This window comes from Lepidochelys kempii, chromosome 1 (assembly GCF_965140285.1).
Source record: "Lepidochelys kempii isolate rLepKem1 chromosome 1, rLepKem1.hap1, whole genome shotgun sequence".
NCBI lineage: Eukaryota > Metazoa > Chordata > Testudines > Cheloniidae > Lepidochelys > Lepidochelys kempii.
In genome coordinates, this window is record NC_136380.1 from 309,452,600 (window position 1) to 309,471,020 (window position 18,421).

General features: G+C 44.6%; 1 protein-coding gene across 1 annotated transcript; it reads left to right on the forward strand.

Annotated features, from left to right (window-relative positions):
* Positions 1–3,685: 3,685 nt before the first annotated feature.
* On the forward strand, positions 3,686–16,233 carry WNT16 (Wnt family member 16). The gene is made up of 4 exons (XM_073328197.2): positions 3,686–4,049; positions 4,169–4,404; positions 6,461–6,747; positions 13,864–16,233. The coding sequence occupies exons 1-4, from the start codon at positions 3,955–3,957 to the stop codon at positions 14,326–14,328; spliced, it is 1,083 nt and encodes a 360-aa protein (XP_073184298.1). The 5' UTR covers positions 3,686–3,954; the 3' UTR covers positions 14,329–16,233.
* Positions 16,234–18,421: the final 2,188 nt, after the last annotated feature.

Sequence of the window (18,421 nt, forward strand, 5' to 3'; positions counted from 1 at the left end):
TGTGTCACAGCTACCTACTCTGACGGGAGAGATTCTCCTGTCACCAACGGTACTCCACTTCCCTGAGAGTGGCAGCTATGTCAGTGGGAGAAGCCCAGTGGTAAGGTCGGTAGAACTATGTCACTCAGGGGGGTGGTTTTTCCACATCCCTGAGCAACACAGTTATACCAACACAAGTATTTAGTATAGACCAAGGCTAAGAAAGCCTCACCTCCTTCTCTTAGCTGTTGTGTGGTTGAGAAAACCAGCAGCTTCTGCTTGTGATTTTCTGAAAGTAGTGTGCATATATATATACCATGTATGCCACAAGAATGTTGCATGATGCAGGTTCTAAAGGTTGCATCAGAGCAGCTGCATCATGCAGAGTCTCAGGGTAGAGAACTGATGTGCAGTTCAGGAAGCTGATATCTGGCTTGCGTGGGCTGCCCAAGCTCCATAAAAGTCAATATGCAGCGTTCCTGTATATGCATAAACTACTTCTATTTTTTAATATGGGCCATAATTAATCCTTTAAGTGCCTTCCCAAACTAGGCAAAACCACCAGTCCTCACAAAAAAGCAAGCAATTACAACAAATCTGCAGTGTTTAGGCCAAGATATTTTGGTGTTATGATGAGCCAAAAAAGTATTAGGAATATTTTCAAGAAATTAAATTACCTCATTTTCTGGAATCCTCATATCTCCCAAAGCATATCTTTCCAGAAGAATTCTACCCTGGCATAAACAGTGCACCTGTTTCATTTCAGGCAAATTGATTTAATTTTTATGAAGTTAGTGGGTTGGGAATAAAAATCGGGAACATGATAGAAAGCTATTTTCATATCCGTTTTAGGGACGAGAAGTCTTGTAGAAGGACTGTTCTAGGAAGGTTGATTTTTACATGTTTTGTTCAATGTCCTACCCCTTTTCAGTAACACCCTGTAGTGCACAGGGAACTCAACACAGTAACGCTTTTAGAATTTTCCCATCAGGGAGCAGAGTTTGCCCCCACCTGGAAAGAAGCAATGGCCCATATCATGGGTACCGTAAGATATGTGTGAAGCTCAAGTATTTGTTGAGGGGGGTACAGGGTCATCCATACATGGGCCTTGTGCTTCCACAGCAGGTCTGGGCCTTCCATAGCTTTGCCCCGGATGCCGAGTAGTGCAGCACCAATGGAAACAGATTGCCAGGAGTCCTTCGCCACAACTGCCACAGTGACAGCTCCCTCTCCGCAACAGGGTGTCTCCACCTTGGATGTCGGTGTGTGCTGGTAGATGGAAAAGGTGGTGGGATCCTTGGCCAGCATGCTCATCACTTGCCTGCTCACTCCCCCCTTTCCCTATTTGCACATCACTGGCTCCATGGAGAACATTAGGTATAAAGACAAAATAAAATGTGCAGCATCAATGGTAATTATGTACACTCAGAAAGTCTGGGCAGAGAATAAAAAGACTGCCAAGAAAACGGTTGATAGACTGTATGTGGGAGAATAAAATGGATATGGAGCGAGTGCTGGACCAGCAAGCATGGAAAAGACAGATCCAGCAACCCAGCAACAAAGTCTTCATCACTCATGTATGTAAATTTTGTATGTTATTTGATTACCAACCAGATAATCAAGTCTCTGAAAATGTAAGAGAACGCAAGTCACCAGATTACTAAATGAACCATATGCAACAGCCAGTGACTGTATAGTAATTGCAACCTTTACTCTTACCACAATATTTCACAATCCTGCTTGGCATGTGGCTTAGCCCCTCACTTCTGTGGTATTTTTAAGTTTTTTGGATGCTTTTTCAGAGAGAGGTCATGTCACAACCAATACCTACAAGCTTAGATGACAATGCCTGATGGTGAATTGGCTCCAGTTGACATTTTGATCCCACTAATCTGTCTGCTCAGTATAGTGGTGTATAGTAACTTTGGATGCTTGATTCACTCAGGCTACACATATGACTTCAGCTCTGATTCTGGTTCATTTTTCACTACTTCACTCTGATTTGGCTACCTGTAATGCTTAAGATTAATATTGTCTCATTTACCTTGTGGGGATCAGAATTACAGAGGGCCAGATTTTGGTCCCCTTACTCACACTGAATAGTAGTCGATTTCAGTGGGCCTAATTGTGGAGTAAGGTCCTCCTCAGTATGAGTAAAGGGATCAAAATCTAGCCATACATGATTAAATGGGTGCCCTGGCATTTTTTACACCTATGAAAAATGGCACACTTCTGTAAATTGCAAATACAATCACTTGTATTGGCCAATATGTTCAAACAGGAGATGTGATTGTAGCCTAGCCATAGATGTAGGCTATGGCCTGGAAAAAGTCAGGTTTCAATTACTTCAGATCTACGAGTATGATTGGAGCCATCACAGGTTAATAATTTTCCAACTCAAAGACAATATTATATGTGGTGTGAGTTGGAGTTGGATTCTGGACTCCTCAGAGAACATGCACATGCAATTCAGTGCGAAATGTAGGCTGGGCAGAATTCTTCTTTTATAAATGTGATGGATAATATCAATGTTTATTTTTAAGCTTTTTTATAGATTATCTATTTAAATGAAAAACTTCCTAACTGTCAGAGTGGTTAAGCACTGGAATAAATTGCCTAGGGAGGTTGTGGAATCTCCATCATTGGAGATTTTTAAAAGCAAGTTAGACAAACACCTGTCAGGAAGGGTCTAGATAATACTTAGTCCTGCCATGAGTGCAGGGGACTGGACTAGATGACCTCTCGAGGTCCCTTCCGGTCCTATGATTCTAGGATTCTATGAAAGTTTACAGTTGCGGGAAATTATAGGAGGGTCAGGCAATGGGGGGTGTCAGACAACAATTGACAGTAGACATTGAGATTCAAAAAATTAATGCTTTATAACTGTTAAAACACAAATTGCTAAACATCATGTCAAAATAAACAGAGTAAATAACCTGAAATCAAACTAAGTTCTCAAGCAGTATTTTTCTTACTTTGCCTATCTGTAAATTTCAATTGTGTGTTGTATGGTGAAATTGATGTTTACTGATATTTACATGTAAAAATCTATATCATTCTAAGGACAGAGTGCAAATACTCATAGCCTGCTTGAGTTCAGGGCAGATGCTATATTTATATTGCAGATCAAGAGCCAGGGAGTGAGAACTACACTGATTTTAGATCAGGATCTTGAATCAGTTTCAGTAGGTTGAGGGAGGAAGCAGCAACAAGCATAAAATAAACCCTGCTCAAATAAATGTTAGTCTCTAAGGTGCCACAAGTCCTCCTTTTCTTTTTGCGAATATATGGATGGTGCACTTTGTCTTCCCTTCCTTTCCTCTCATTGCTGGTTTAAAATACAGAGTGTTGGTAAGTGTCACCTTTACAAGCCACCTAACTCCACCCTTATTTTCACACGCGCTGGTGGCATTAGAAGCCCCCATCAAAGGGGAACAACCTCACCAGCCAGTCCCCCAGAGGAAGGCAAGCGCAACCAGCGCAGTCCATGCTACGGGGCTGGGCGCTCTGCGGCCACCTGTCGCACAGCCGGGCCCCTTTGCTTTCTCCCCGAGCACGGCGCCGGGACCCGCACACAGACGGCGCGCACCTCTCCCTGAGTGAACCCGGCCGCTCCCCCGGAGCCTGTTTCACACCGGGTGTGCTGCGCGGCAGCGCCCCCTAGCGGGCCAGCCCTTGCCCCGCGAGCTCTCCGGACCAATGGGCGCTGTCTCAAATATTCATGAGCTGCCGGGGGCCAATGGGCGGCCAGGCGCGGCTGGAGGGGCCGAGAAGGCTGGGCATGGAGAGGTCCAAGAGGAACCTGCTCACGTTGAAGCGAGGGGACCTCTGCCCAGCCCTGGGCTCCCGCGGCTGCCCGCAGGCTGCTCTCTCCGGGCGCGGAGCAAAGGAAGAGGCAGAATAAGGGGAAGCTGCCGCGGGGGCTTGTCACCTGCTGGCCCAGGCTGCGCGGGGCAGGGACGGCGGGCTGCCTCCATGGGGAGGGCTGGCTGCGGCTTGCCTCGCCTGTGCGTGCGGTGGGCAGCGCTGCTGCTCGCGCTCTGGCCCTGCTGCGCCCACGGGAACTGGATGTGAGTCGGGGGCCGGCGGGCGGGCAGCGATGGGGCTGGCGGGACGGCCGGGGGAGGGGGCATTTCTGAGGCCGAGAGACTCCGGCTGCCTGGCTCTCACTCCCGGGCTGGTTCCGCAGGTGGCTGGGCATCGCCTCCTTCGGGGTCCCGGAGAAGCTGGGCTGCGCCGGGCTGCCGCTGAGCGGCCGCCAGAAGGAGCTGTGCAAGAGGAAGCCCCACTTGCTGCCCAGCATCCGCGAGGGCGCGCGGCTGGGCATCCAGGAGTGCCGGAGCCAATTCAGGCACGAGCGGTGGAACTGCCTCCTGCTGCCCCCCGACTCCGACTTCTCCGTCTTCGGCGCCGAGCTGAGCAGCGGTGAGTCCGCGGGGGCTGGGGGGAGAGCGCCCAGCTGCTGGGGGGGGGGGGGGGGATCCCGAGCCCGCTGGTGCCTGCCAAGCCTTGGCCGCCGACCAGCGTTCGCCCCACCTGGAGCGCAGCGGGGCTCCCCGTCCCCCGGGAGGGCGCGATCCGCCCGTGTGCCGGGGCCAGACTGGGGCGCCGGGCGGGGACGAGCCAGAGGCTGGGGTGGGTGTGAAGGTTGCAGGGAGAGCATAGGCTCGGCTCCCCCGCGACCTGTCCTCGCTTGTGGAGGGCAGAGGGGCCGGGAGGGGGGAATCCCAAGGGCCGCCCGTGCCCAGCGCCCCCCGTGCGTCCCCTCCATCAGCTGCTCTTCAGATACTGGCTGGCTTTAAATATGGGAGTAGTCAATGGGAATTGGCTGAATCAAGCCTTAAACTAGGGGTAATTTGTCTGTATTAGATGAAAGCATCAGATCCTGCAAGAAGCTCTCTCCGGGCTCTCCTGGAGCCTTGCTGACTTGGCATCTATAGTGGAGCAGTTTGTAGGGTCTGGGCCCAACTTAACAATTAAACACCTGTCAGATGTTTATGGCTTTAGATACTGTTAACAAGTTATGACCAAGGCAGGGATGGCACACACGTACAGAGGAGTGAGTAGTGTCATTGCTCCCAAATACATGAGTATTCCCACTGAAGTCCTGTGCCGAAGGTTACTCATCCATGTCAGTGTTCGCAGGATTTGGGTTCAATCCCATGCTACTTGCCTGAATGAAGAGTGCACAATCAGGTCCTTATTCAGTAGTTTAAGATTGTATTTTGTTCCCATGTAATGGTCACTAAATGCTATCACTTGTGAAATAAACCACAAAAATAAATAACTAAAAATAAGCAATACAAATTAATGTAAATTCAGAAAGGCCATCCTTGCACATAACATTATTCATGTGAATACTCCTGTGGACATCAGTTGGGCCCAAACTGAGGGACTGACCCTGCAGATACTTACACAAAAGTGTCTTTACTAGTGTGAATAGTCTCGTTGGTGTTTTTTAAGGGAAAAATTGTTTTGGTGCCATCAAAACACTCTAGTAGAAATGAAGTTCCTTTTCAGTGAGCAGTATGGAATAACTAAAACTCTCTTTTATAACAGTGGAGAAAATAGTAGTTCTTCAACTGATGGCAGGATGTTTTAAATGGTCTTAATGGTGTTCTAACCTTACCAAAGCCTTTAAAGATATCAGGCCAGATTCTCTGGGGCATTCGCTTTATGCCACGCCTCCAGCAGAATATGGCTCTAAAGCTGGCTTAACCAACATGGGAAGAGTCATCCCAGGGCAAAGATCATCCATTGGTGAAAGATAGCACTGGGGCTTTATGCCACTTCCCCTTCTTAATGCCAGCCTACCAGAGAAAAGGGGGTATGGCCAAAACACCCTTGTGCCACTCTGATCCCTGGCTGTGGTTTCAGCTTCTTGTGATTGTTGCACCCTTTGTAAATTAGAACAGCCCTGAGGTTCTTAAAGGTGGTATACAGTGGGATCTGGCCCTGTACAAAGGCAACACTATGATCCTGGGTGTGCACAGGTGAGCTTCGGGTTGCTCCATGATCTGAACCATTTTCTCCTTATTCAAATCAGTATTAATGGTGGAAAGCAGCAGGGCTGGTCAGAAATTTTCAACTGAAATTTATTTTTGAAATTTGGTCAAAATTTTCTGATGCCAAAAAACCCAAAATCCACTTCTGAAAGTGGCGAACAAAATGACACACGCTCAGAATGAAGTAGCATAGTTAAAGGAACAGTCCTGAAAAAAATCAAATGTATGTGAGTAGTCCTTCCGCATCTGTGAAGTCTTGTTAGGTTGGAGTCTCAGTTGCATTACACCTGTGTAACTCCATGAATCAGGCTCACTGACATCATTGGGATATGGTGTAAATAATGACTGTAGAGCTCTCTCATTATTCCCCTTGAATAATAGCTACTGGGGATTGACTTCCAAGATTCATCTGTGAAAATTAATAGTGGTCAGATGTGGTTAATCTCTAAAATAACATTTCAATGCATTCTTTTTAGGCACCAAGGAAACAGCCTTTATATATGCAGTGACGGCGGCAGGCCTTGTACATGCAGTGACTCGATCATGCAGTGCAGGAAATATGACTGAGTGCTCCTGTGATACAAACCTGCAAAACGGTGGCTCAGCCACTGAAGGCTGGCACTGGGGTGGCTGCTCTGATGACATCCATTATGGAATGTGGTTTAGCAGAAAGTTCTTAGATGGGCCTATTAAGAATATAACTGGAAAAGACGGGAACGGACTGATCTCAATGAACCTGCACAATAACGAGGCTGGAAGGCAGGTATGCATTAGAAGTTAGAAATCGAACCAAATGATAGTTAGATTTAACTGCCCAAAGTGGCATTAATGCAAAGAGACCTGATTCTGACTGCAAGTAAGGATTGGGCCCATGGCAAGAGCCAAACTAAAATCTCCAGAGCAAAGAATTTCAAAACTGAGGCTAAAAATCCAGGCTATCATCTATCTCACTCACTTTATAGTTAAAAAATAAAATCCACAAAATAATTTTGAGTCAGAGGTGGAATACAGTAGAGACTTTTACCTTTCATGCCCCTCCTTTAGTAAAATTAACCACACACTTCTCAGAATAATGCTTGTGGCTTTATTTCCTTTCAGTTATATACAGTGGGCTGCCTTTTTCTTTTTTGGAACCTTTCTGTGAGTTGACAGAGTGGACATCAGGTTTCTTAGCGGGTATAGTCTATTTTTTTAAGAATTGCTCTTTACTTTGTTGCCCACAGTGTATTACATGCTGTTAAATACACCCATGAATAAGCATTTTTAGACAGTTTATATACAGTCTTTTCCTGAAAGAAGCTGAGCACCCACAACTCTCAGGGAAGTCAGCATAAGCTTTGAAATCAGTTGCAAAACTCCCATTGACTTCAGCAGGATCAGGATTAGGGCCTGCTGTCTGCAATGATCAGGCGCTTGCCTATCGCTCTCTGAGCTCTACCTACACTTAAAATTAAATAAAAAATGTTAGCATTGAGTACCACAGTTAGATTGAGGTAGCCCCTTGTCTTGACCATTTCCATCGATGTAGGCAGCATCTATGCTATAGCAGCATAGCTATAGCTGTGTAGCTGTAGTGTAGATAATCCCAGGGTAGTTGAGATCAATGGACTGATTTGCAGAGTAAGGTACCACTTTGTGTGAATGAGGATGGCAGAATCTGCCCCAATGAGAATCTAGGAATTTAGGACCTTACAGGATTGCAGGCATTTTGTAATACAGAACTCTGCAGTACAGCACAGAAAAGAGCACTGTAGAAATCATTGGGTGCCCACACCTTAGTATATGCTGCATTTTTCTACAGCGCAGCACTGGTTTTTGTATTAAAGAAATTTCATCCATAGCAAGCTTGAAGCAGTTAATGATCTTTAGCCACACTGTTTTTGCAGAAGAGCTGGAATTGTTGTTAAATACCCTTGGAGAAAGTATGCAGACTATTCTGTGTAATTTCCATACAGTAAATATTTTTCAACTTAGCTGTGAGCTGTAGGGTAAAGCAAATATTGCAGCCTTTATGCAAAGTGAAAGCAAAAGCAGCCCTCATTATTTGCAGTTAGGATTTTACTCTAACTATGGTATTAGTGAGTAAAATAGCAGCATAAATTCTCTTGATTGTCCTAATTTCAAAATCCTTAAATAGACATTGGAAAGAATTTAAACTGGTGTTCTGGGGCCTACAAGAAGGAGGTTTTGCAAGATATTGTGCTATCCTGTGACCTTGCATAATAAATACCATCGTGTTTCTGATGCCATGTCATTGCAAGAATAGTCTTCCAGGGAGTGATGTGACACCATTCATTTGGAATAACTGGTACTGGCTTTGGTATGTGTAGAATACTCCAGTTCCTGTTCCATCTCCACTCCGAACCCTATGCCTAAGCTTTGATATCCTAGTTTGCTCTAGGACATGTAACTTAGAAAGTAGGAAGGATCGGAAGATCAGAAAGGAAGAGTGGTCCAGTGTTTACTAGTCTGAGACTTGGAAGATCAACGTTCAATTCCCTGTTCTGTCACAGAGTTCCTTTGGCAAGTCATTTAGGCCCAGATCCTCAAAGGTATTAAGGGAGTTGGGCACCTAAATACTTTTGAGGCTGCGGGCCTTAGCTTCACTATGTCTCAGCTGCCCTTCTGTAAATGGGAGGAAATAATTCTACCTTACCTGACAGGTGTTGTGATAGGTGAATAGACTTGTGATTTTGAGGTGCTCAGATACTATGATACTTAAGATATCTAGACAGACTGGGGGCCAAACACTCCCTTCTGGTTCCACAAGTAGAAAGAAGAAAAAGGAATCGACCTGGGTGGGGTGGGCTCCGTCGTATGCAACCCCTGTTTCTCCAAGCACTGTAGAAACGTCTCTCTAGATGCTTCTTGAAAATAAGTGGGTACAAGTGAGCTGGTGACAGGAGGGGTTAGTCTCAGGAGTCTACTCCCCGGTTCCATGGAAATTCCAAGTGTATGTGAATTCTGACCCTTTCATACTGAACATACACTGTACCCCTCTTGCTAAGAGGAAGTTGGAGGCAGCAGCAGTCAGGACCAGGGCCGGTGCAACCACTAGGCGGTCGCCTAGGGCGCCAAGTGGTTGGGGGCAGCGGTGGAGCGGAGGTGAGCTGGGGCAGTGGGGCGCGGGGAGGGCCGCCCGCAGCAAGTAACGGGGTGGGGCGGCGCACAGGGGACCCGCTCCCTGCCTCAGCCGACCTCTCCTCCGCCTCCTCCCCTGAGCACCGCCCTGCTCTGATTCTCTCCCTCCCAGGCTTGCGTGCCGAACAGCTGATTGGCGCCGCAAGTCTGGGAGGCGGGAGAAGCGGCGACGTGCTCGGGGAGGAGGCGGAGCAGAGGTGAGCTGCTGCACGCAGCTCCCTGGGCCGAGGGAGGGGGTGGCGGGGAGCTGCCGCAGGGGGGCTGCCCGGGCCGAGGCGAGGGGGGCGGCAGCGGGGAGCTGCTGCGGGGTGGTGCAAGGTAGAAGTTTCGCCTAGGGCGTGAAACCTCCTTGCACCGGCCCTGGTCAGGACCATTATGAGAACGCTGCTCCTACAGGAGCTGTGGTGCTGGGGAAGGGAGATGTGGCAGCATGCAGCTTCCATATGGATTTCCTTTGTCTCTGGTGGGTCTCAGAGGAAGGAACCTCACACCTTTCTCTTGGGGGCGGGTGCAAACCTCTCCTCCCTCAGGGAATGATCAGGCTAAAACTGAGAGTCTGAACTCACTGGGTTCCATGTCCCCTAAAGGAATATACTAACTGATCCATCAGAATATTTTATTGACAGATAGAGGAACTCACAAGTGTATTGCACTTCTTAGCTCCAAACATATTAGATAATGATTAGGGGACAGGATGGCTCAGAGGTTGGCTAATGGAGCCATTTGGAATTGGTTATTGGTATGATACTGAATGAAATGTCACCTGGTCAGTTTGCCTGTGTGAAATGAGATGATGGTCTCATCAAGGTCCAGGTAACTGTCGTCAGAACCACAATCCCTGTTGGCACTCTTGGTGACCGCATCGGCAGAGTGGATTGAGGGGTATGGACTGAAGTACTTACTCTGCCCTGTCATTGCTCCAAATGGGGCTGCTGCTTATAGACCAGCGTGTGTGGTCTAAACAGAGGATTCAGCCACCAGTGTAGCACCTTTCACAAACACTAAATTCACCTCACGTCTCTGTATACACACCTGCATACATAACCCATAAAAGCACTGCAGTGCATGTGACAGTGCCCATATCATATGAGGTTCTAGCTGTAGTGGTCCAGAACATATTGTACTTTGAAATGCCCTCAGATTATGCAGAAACAGTAGACCATCGTTTCCAGCATCCTGACACAATCTGGTCTGCTTTCATTTAAATGCTTACCTATGACATTTGGCCTCATGCATAGAAGTTTGTTCCATGGCAATCTGTTGTTGCAGTCAGAATATGAATACATAGCCTCACAATGCTATCCTTGCAGTCACCTTTTAGAGCAGAACCACACTTTAATAAGGAAGGTGCATCCCACATCATGAAGTACCATGGGGAGAGGTGATCAGAAACACTTAGATAGTCATAGACCAGACCAGAGGTGAGAGTGAGGCTCACATCATTCCTTTGCCCTTTTTCATTTATGTAGCCCCAATCCTCCAAACACACACATGCTTAATTTTACACACAAGAGTAGCCCCACTAACTTCAATGGGGCTATTCATGTGTGGAAAGTGAAGTTTGTGAAATTATTTGCAACATCAGGGCATATGTTTGTACAGCGCCTAGCACAATATGGTTTCAGTCTACTTGGGGATGCTACATTTTATCATAATACATATAACTAATAATGGTACCTAGGATAATACTTTGAAATAGCATCTCTTTGTAAAACAGGCTTACTGTTTACATTCTCTGTATGGTTTCTGTTTTTGTCATTTTTGTTAGCTTCTCGGGTTATTTACATTGTAACAATGGCCCTCTCCTCTCAGAGCCTAGTTTCTCCTCTGCCTTGATCATAGTGAAGTCTTAATGCCAAAGCTGTGACTATCCAATCATTTCCTTATCAACTGATTCTGAAGATACAAACACAGGATTATGACTGTACAAATAAGTAGTGAGGAAGAGAACACAAGTATCTGTCGTAATTGCAGGGTAATTGAATCAGAGTGTTACTGGAAGACTGTTGTAAATTGGGGATGCCCAAGGGTGGTCTGGGCATAGGTCCTATCCCCCATTCTTGCAGAGGAGCAGTTTGGGTGTTCCTACTGCCTGCTGTCCATCCGGACATAGCAGCTTCCAGCTCCAGATATGGCCCACCGGCACTGTTCCCTGTAAGCTGTGCGTGTCTGTGTGCGCACGCAGATCCTAAACCCAGCGCACATGGCGAAACACCGTGTGCACAAAAATTTGCACAGAAGCACAACAATTTGCACAGAAATTTTTTGCAAACACGGCCTGTCAAAAATTAGAGGAAACATTGCCCACAGGGTCTAGAAATGTTGCCTTCATCTCCTTCCCAGTTCACTAGGTTCCATCTGCTTTGACTAATGGTTCTAACAGGTCAGGGCACATGCCTGCTATTCCTCTTTAATGGCTCTGTGAATGCCTCACTTGTTTGACTTACCAGCGACCTCGAGCAACAAGCAATTTCTGTTCATGCACCAAGGAAGGTACAAGTCCAAGCAAATATGCTCGTGTATTTTTAATAATGTTTGTAGAGTTATACATAATTAGATGTGACCTTGACGATCCAGGCACGTTGCCAGCGCAGCCCTCAGTATCACTCTGGGCTCAATCTGGCAACGTGCTGAAAGCCCTGAACTCCCACTGAAGTCAATGGGACCTAGTCAGGGCAGGGTCCAGAGCTTCAGCCACGCTGATAGAAATGTGTTCATTTTTTGTTCCAAATTTACCATCATGTTAAAACTTAAGGCAGGGACAAATCACTTCCTCTGCACCAAATTATAACAACTACTCCTTTGTTAAACTTTGGTGTGTGGAGGAGGGGTGGGGTTGGTGCCAGTCAACACACAAATAAAGATAGTCCTGGGTCCTTGGAGTTTGCAGCCTAAGACCCTGACTCTGAAATCTGCCCTTTGTGGATGGAGCAGTCCCCCTGATGTCACTAAGGCTCTGCATGAGGGCAGATCAGTCTGCAGGATAAAGTAAGAGTTGTTGTGAAACCCAGAGGAAGGTGTTAAATTGGTATTTTTCCTCTCTCCCCCCCCCTTTCTTTCCTCCCCTTTTATAAATGCTAGGGTGGGGAAGGCATGTGATGGACATGGGCGAGTGTATGTGGGCAGTGGGTCTTTGGGAGGGATTTGAGTAAACAGAGGACAAGTTTTTTCCTGGGGATGTTGAAGAATTTGCTCCGTAGTTTATGTGGAAGTGTGTGTTCCTGTACAGATCTTCTAAGATCTCCTAAGATCTTTGTATTGGTGGTAAAGATACTCAAACTGGAAAACACACCAAACTCTATTGCCTTCCTTATTAGTCTGCTGTAGGCTTACCCCAAGGTCCCTTTTACACTCAGTTGTTATGAATCAGAGTAAATGCCCCTTAAACTTTCTGCACTAATAGCTTAAAGAATGTATATACTTTGCTGTATAAAGAGTTTACAGAGAAGCTTGTAGCTCCACTATCAAGTCTTAAAAATCAGCCTTTTTTAACACTCTCCAGCTACTGGTGCTTCAAAACAATGTCATCAATAAATTGTTCTGTGATTAAAATATATACATGAGTTGTGGGAGTGTAGGACAGGGACACGTTAGATACACTACAGACAACTATAATATGGACTTTTCCACACAATTACCAATGAATCCATAGGGAGTGTTAATAATGGAGACGTTAAAAAAATTTTGCTTCATCATTTTGCTAAGTCTGTGTATATGGTAGTTTTTTAAACTTTTCCAGAGCTGTGTCACGTGTACCAATAGACACACCTTGTTGTTTACTTCTACATATGACCATCCATGAGAGATTGAAGGGGAAGCCGTTATGCTCAGTCTGCTAAAGATCTGAGCTGCAGTCCTGGCTGTAGGAAGTTAGTGCTTTGTTTACAGTCTACAGTTTTTCAAGGCTCGCTCCCATATAAGCTCTGCCTAGATTCTTGTGTGCGCTGCAGAAGCCTAATTAAGGCTGCAGACACCCTTTGCCCTGCAGACAGTTTTTATTAAATCGACTTATATCTGAAAAGGATTTAAAATTTATTCCACCCAACAGAAACACTTCAAACAGGAAAGTATTAACTCTACTAATATTTCTAAAATACTGCAGTTATAAAAAACATGGATAAGTTACATTATCAAAGCATGTTAGCTAGTATTTGTGTGCAGTGAAAAAATGCATTGAAAACAAGACGTTAATGGCAAACCTAACTTAATACCTACCCTACCTACCTACAACAGGAGAGCCTGATCCTGTCCGTGTTACAGCCACCTGGGACTTCACCTAAGCCCCTAGATCTAAATGTCCTCCGCTAAATCCACTCTTATTCCCAAACTGTGCACTGTTAAACATCATTGCTATGTTCCACTCAAGAGGTGGATGCATTTCAGCGATGGGTGGAATGATTAAGTATATGTAGTTTGGGGGAAACGTTGAATCCTTCAGAATGAAAAAAAGGCATAAATGCCAATTTTGAAGGAGTAATAATGGAAACTTACATCTTATTTTGTCTTGCTAAGACGAGCTGCAGCTGGTCAGCACCTCGAAAAAGTCAGGCCGTGTGTGTGTCTCCAGCTAGGTACCCAGAGCGAGTAGCCACTAAAACTTTGTCCCTGCTGTGGCCTTATTTCCCCATCAGTAAAATGCTTGGAGATCTATGGATTACCAGCGAATGAGCAGTATTTTTAATGAATGAGGGAATATGGTGGAATTAAAGTCTGAATATTGGTCTTGATTTGTTTTCAGGCTGTAGCAAAGCTGTTGTCAGTGGATTGCCGTTGTCATGGAGTTTCTGGGTCCTGTGCTGTAAAAACTTGTTGGAAAACTATGTCTTCATTTGAAAAGATTGGCCAGTATTTAAAAGATAGATATGAAAACAGTATACAGATATCAGACAGACTGAAGAAAAAGCTACGCAGGAAAGAAAAAACCCAACGGAAAATACCAATCCGCAAGGAAGATCTTCTCTACATAAACAAGTCGCCCAACTACTGTGTAGAGGATCGCAGACTCGGGATTCCTGGAACACAGGGAAGGGAATGCAACCGCACTTCAGAGGGACCAGATGGTTGCAACCTCCTCTGCTGTGGCCGTGGTTACAACACTCATGTGGTCAGACACGTGGAGAGGTGCGAATGCAAGTTTGTCTGGTGCTGCTACGTACGCTGCAGAAGGTGTGAGAGCATGACTGATGTTCATACCTGCAAATGAGATAATCTGCCTCCGAAAACCAAAGCAACTTCTTCCTGCTGAACAGGACTCATTCCTCCTGTGTTGGGATAACAAGAGGATCAATCTCAGTAACAGAGCTCACGGAATGTATTGTATTCCAAACGGTTTGGTTTCTAACCGAAAGAGCAACTCAAGACAAAGAGTAGCCTGCACAAAGTGATAAAGTAACAGCAAAAAAGGCCATGCCTTTTGAGAAGTCCAGGTGGATAGGTGACACATTTGAATATGTAACTCCACAGCTAGTTAGCGGTATTAAACTTATCAGCAACAGCCATAACATGATGATCAAGAATTGCCTTAACATTGTCAATAAATACAATGGAAAAAAGTCAAGAAGAAGTATTGGCTTTTAATGGCCACAGGCTGAAGGGATACTGGACATGTGAGAGGTGTCCTGGAGTCCTCACTCCAACCTTTCAGGAACTAGAATTACCCATGTATGGCTTGTTCCGGCATGCTGCTGAAAGAAATGAGAATGCAAAGCTCTACTGTTGAACATGCAGTGCTTGATTGTACAGTCACGTAGTGTAAATGTGTTGGTGCTCAGTAATGTGAGCTGAGTACGTGGGAGAGTGGGGATAATGGGTATATTTCGGGTGGAGATGGGGCATGGCCAGGCCATTGGTGCTGGAGTTCATTCTAGTGAATGCAAATAGTGTGCACAGTAGCTGCCATTTTTAGTATTTTCACAAGCCCATCACTCAAATGCGCTTAGAACAAGTGAAAGGGGGGCAGTTGAGTAGGACAGAATGGTAGCTGAAGGAAACAGACTGCTGCAGCCTGCTCCTCCAGGTCTCATATATGCGTGGGGCACACTGTTCTTGCCAGCCCCAGACCCATACCTTTAGCCCCACTGCCCTCAGCGTACTGTACTGTTGGGTCAAAATTAACAATTCACCATCTTCACCTGTTTTGGTGGTGGCTTTAGGTCTGGTTCTCTTAATCCTTAGACACATCACATGCAGGATCCAACCAGGAGAAATTTATCATAAAGGGAAATAAATGTCAAAAACAGAACTTGTTTTTCTCCTGCCTTTAAGAACATAAGTATGGTCATATTGGATCAGACGAATGATCCATCTAGCCCAGTATCCTGTCTTCTGACAGTGGCTGGTACCAAATGCTTCAAAGGGAATGAATGGAACAGGGCAATTTATTGAATGTTCTGTCCCGTCATCCAGTCCCAGCTTCTGGCAGTCAGAGTTTAGGGACCCCCAGAGCATAGAGTTGCATCCCAGACCCGCTTGACTAATAGCCGTTGACGGACCTATCCACCATGAATATCTTTGCAGCTACAGTAGCTAGAATATTTCAATAGGTCATTCCCCAGCCAGTGTTGCTTATAAAACAAGATCAAATGCATAATGTATTTGATAGATTGGCTCACACCATTAAAATATTTACTGATATTTTTTCCCCATTCAGGGATTAGGCATTACCCATGCATAGCTTGTTCCTGCACACTGCTGAAAGAAATGGGGATGCAAAGCTCAACTGTTGAACATGCAGTGTTTGCTCAGCAACTGTGCAGAGGCATCCATGTAGTATATGAAATGCATCTGGTGCTCATTGTTTATTTGTATGTAATTATGTGTTAAATACTGCTTTAAAAGCAGTGTGTGAAAGGGTTTGGTTGCTGAAATATCCAAAGATGTATTTTTGATAAGATAAAGTTTATATTTTGTAAATATTTAAATTATGCAAGTTATAGAAAAGGCTTTAAAGGTATGTGTATTAAGTTCCCTGAACTAACATTAGATTACGTTTGACATTTTCTGGTTAGACCTGTTACTGTTGCAGTAACTTTTAACTGACTTTTATTCGCTCGTGTAAGGGGAAAACATGTATTTGAGCTATTACATAAATGACTTATTTCTTACCAGCAGGGCATATTACAGCTAAAATACACCTATTATGACACACTGAGAATTTAATTTTTGAAATGAGCAATTGAATTATACATTTTCCTTTTCCTCTTAATTTTGCTTTGTAACTTATTCACTGAGTGAAATCCTGGCCCTTTTGAAGTCAACGGCAAAACTCCCATTAACATCAGCGAGGCTAGGATTTCACCTATGGAATCTTATCAACTGTAATTTTTAAAAACAAACTAGCATAGACATTTTAGTTGAGAATTTAAAAGTTGTTTAGGTGCCTAATTCTCATCAACTTTAATTAAATTTCTAATTTAATTGGGTGTTGAGATCCCTTAACTAGGTTTGAAAATCTCAGCCTTTACTCTCATTTGTTTGAGGAAGACCTAGAGAACACAACAAACACTTCCATTTGTTTTGTACTTACGTTATTTTTCTTGTACATGATGATACTGGATTTCTCCTCATATTTCCTGTTCGATTTACATATGAGGTTTTCTAAAGAAGCAAACTACATTTACTGACATCAGAACCACTCAAGAAAGATTCCAGCTGGGTGAAATTCACCACCGTTGCCAAGTCAGCACAAGGCCTGACTCTGTTTTGAGGGCTAAAGTGTGACATACATGGTTCATATTCTTTGTGCTGGCCCCTGATGGATATGTATCTTACAAACCACCAGTGACAGGGATTCCATAATGGGAGTTTTTCCTGTATGATGACTGCAAGCTATGATAATTTATAAAATATGGGATTACAGTACTCTTGAAGGGGTATGTTACCACAGAGGGGCACAATATATAATTTCTCCTTAAAGAACAGATTTCCCTCAAATCTAAATTGGATTAAAGAAGGGATAGTAGAAAGAGATACTCCCTCTCGTACCTTAGATGGGAGAAGCTACTTCTCTCAGTCACGTTCCTTCACTCTGTCATTTTTGTAAGCATGGAGCAGCAATTTGTGAAAAGTAGCAAAGCTGTGAAAAATGCCACAGGTCTATTTTTTCCAAACAAAGAATAATTATGACCTCTTCTTTAAACTCAAACTATGTTAATTATTTATGCCAGTTTCAGAAAAACCATGGGCTGGTATTTTAGGGAGAGAAGTTTAAACATGATTGGGCTAAATTCATCCTGGGAACAATTTTGTCAAGGTCAGTGAAGTTACACTCAGGATGAATTTGGCCCATTTTGTTTGCATGCTAATTGTGTAATTTACCAGTCTCAGTGGACAGTGATAGCGAGAGAAAACTACCTATTGAGTGGAGATCTCTCACTAAAGGAAAAAATATATTGCTACGGAAATTCTCTCTCTTATTGGCCAAATTGCTCTGTGCTGGGACAGCACTTTCTAGTGCATTGCCTAAATTGCAGGATGCATAGTGAACACTACAGATATATGTAGCAAGAACAAAATGTAGGTAGAGAGCAAAAGTCAGTGTGGGCCAGTCAGAGGACATAGTCAAAAGGATACATATTAGGACTGAGATATTCAAAGGAGCATATAAGTGTCAAGTGTCCAGCTTCCATTGATTTTTATTAGGCGTTGGTTACATAACTTCTTTGAAAATCTCAACCTAGGATGTTTGTGTCACACTTTTAAAAGTTATAAATGACTCATTGGCAGTGAGCACTGTAGCAACAATATTTGCTAAGAGATATGGCTCCGTTAATATTAAATACCTAGCTCAAATATAGCACTTTTCATCTATAGATCTCAAAGTGCTTTACAAAGAAAATTGGTACCATTAATCCTGTTTTACATATGGAGACGCATAGAGAGGCAAAGTGACTTGCCCAAGGTCATCCAGCAGAGCAGTAGCAGTCCTGGGACTAGAACCCAGGTCTCCTGAGCCCCTGTCCAGTGCTCTATCCTGCGGCTGTTTTCTACTCCAGCTATTGGGAAAAGGAAGGTGACTTACTTTATAGTAACTGGAGTTCTTTGAGATGTGTGGTCCCTGCAGGTATTTAGAATGGGTGCATGTGTGCTCGGGACTGGAAATTCTTCAAAAGCAGCATCTGTTGGGCTGCACCTCCTTGTGCTGCGAACTGAGAAGTGGACCCACTGCCCCTTCATTTCCTACTCTACCACAAATCACATGCAGATCCAAAGCAGAGGGGAAAGAAGGTGGGTTGTGAATACCCACAGGGACCACACATCTGGAAGAATTCCAGTTACTATAAGGTAAGTAACTTTCC

Coding starts and splice junctions, on each gene's coding strand:
- WNT16 (XM_073328197.2), top strand. CDS start 3,955: ATGGGGAGGGCTGGCTGCGGCTTGCCTCGCCTGTGCGTGCGGTGGGCA. Junction 4,405..6,460: donor CGGCGCCGAGCTGAGCAGCG/GTGAGTCCGCGG, acceptor CATTCTTTTTAG/GCACCAAGGAAACAGCCTTT. Junction 6,748..13,863: donor ATAACGAGGCTGGAAGGCAG/GTATGCATTAGA, acceptor ATTTGTTTTCAG/GCTGTAGCAAAGCTGTTGTC.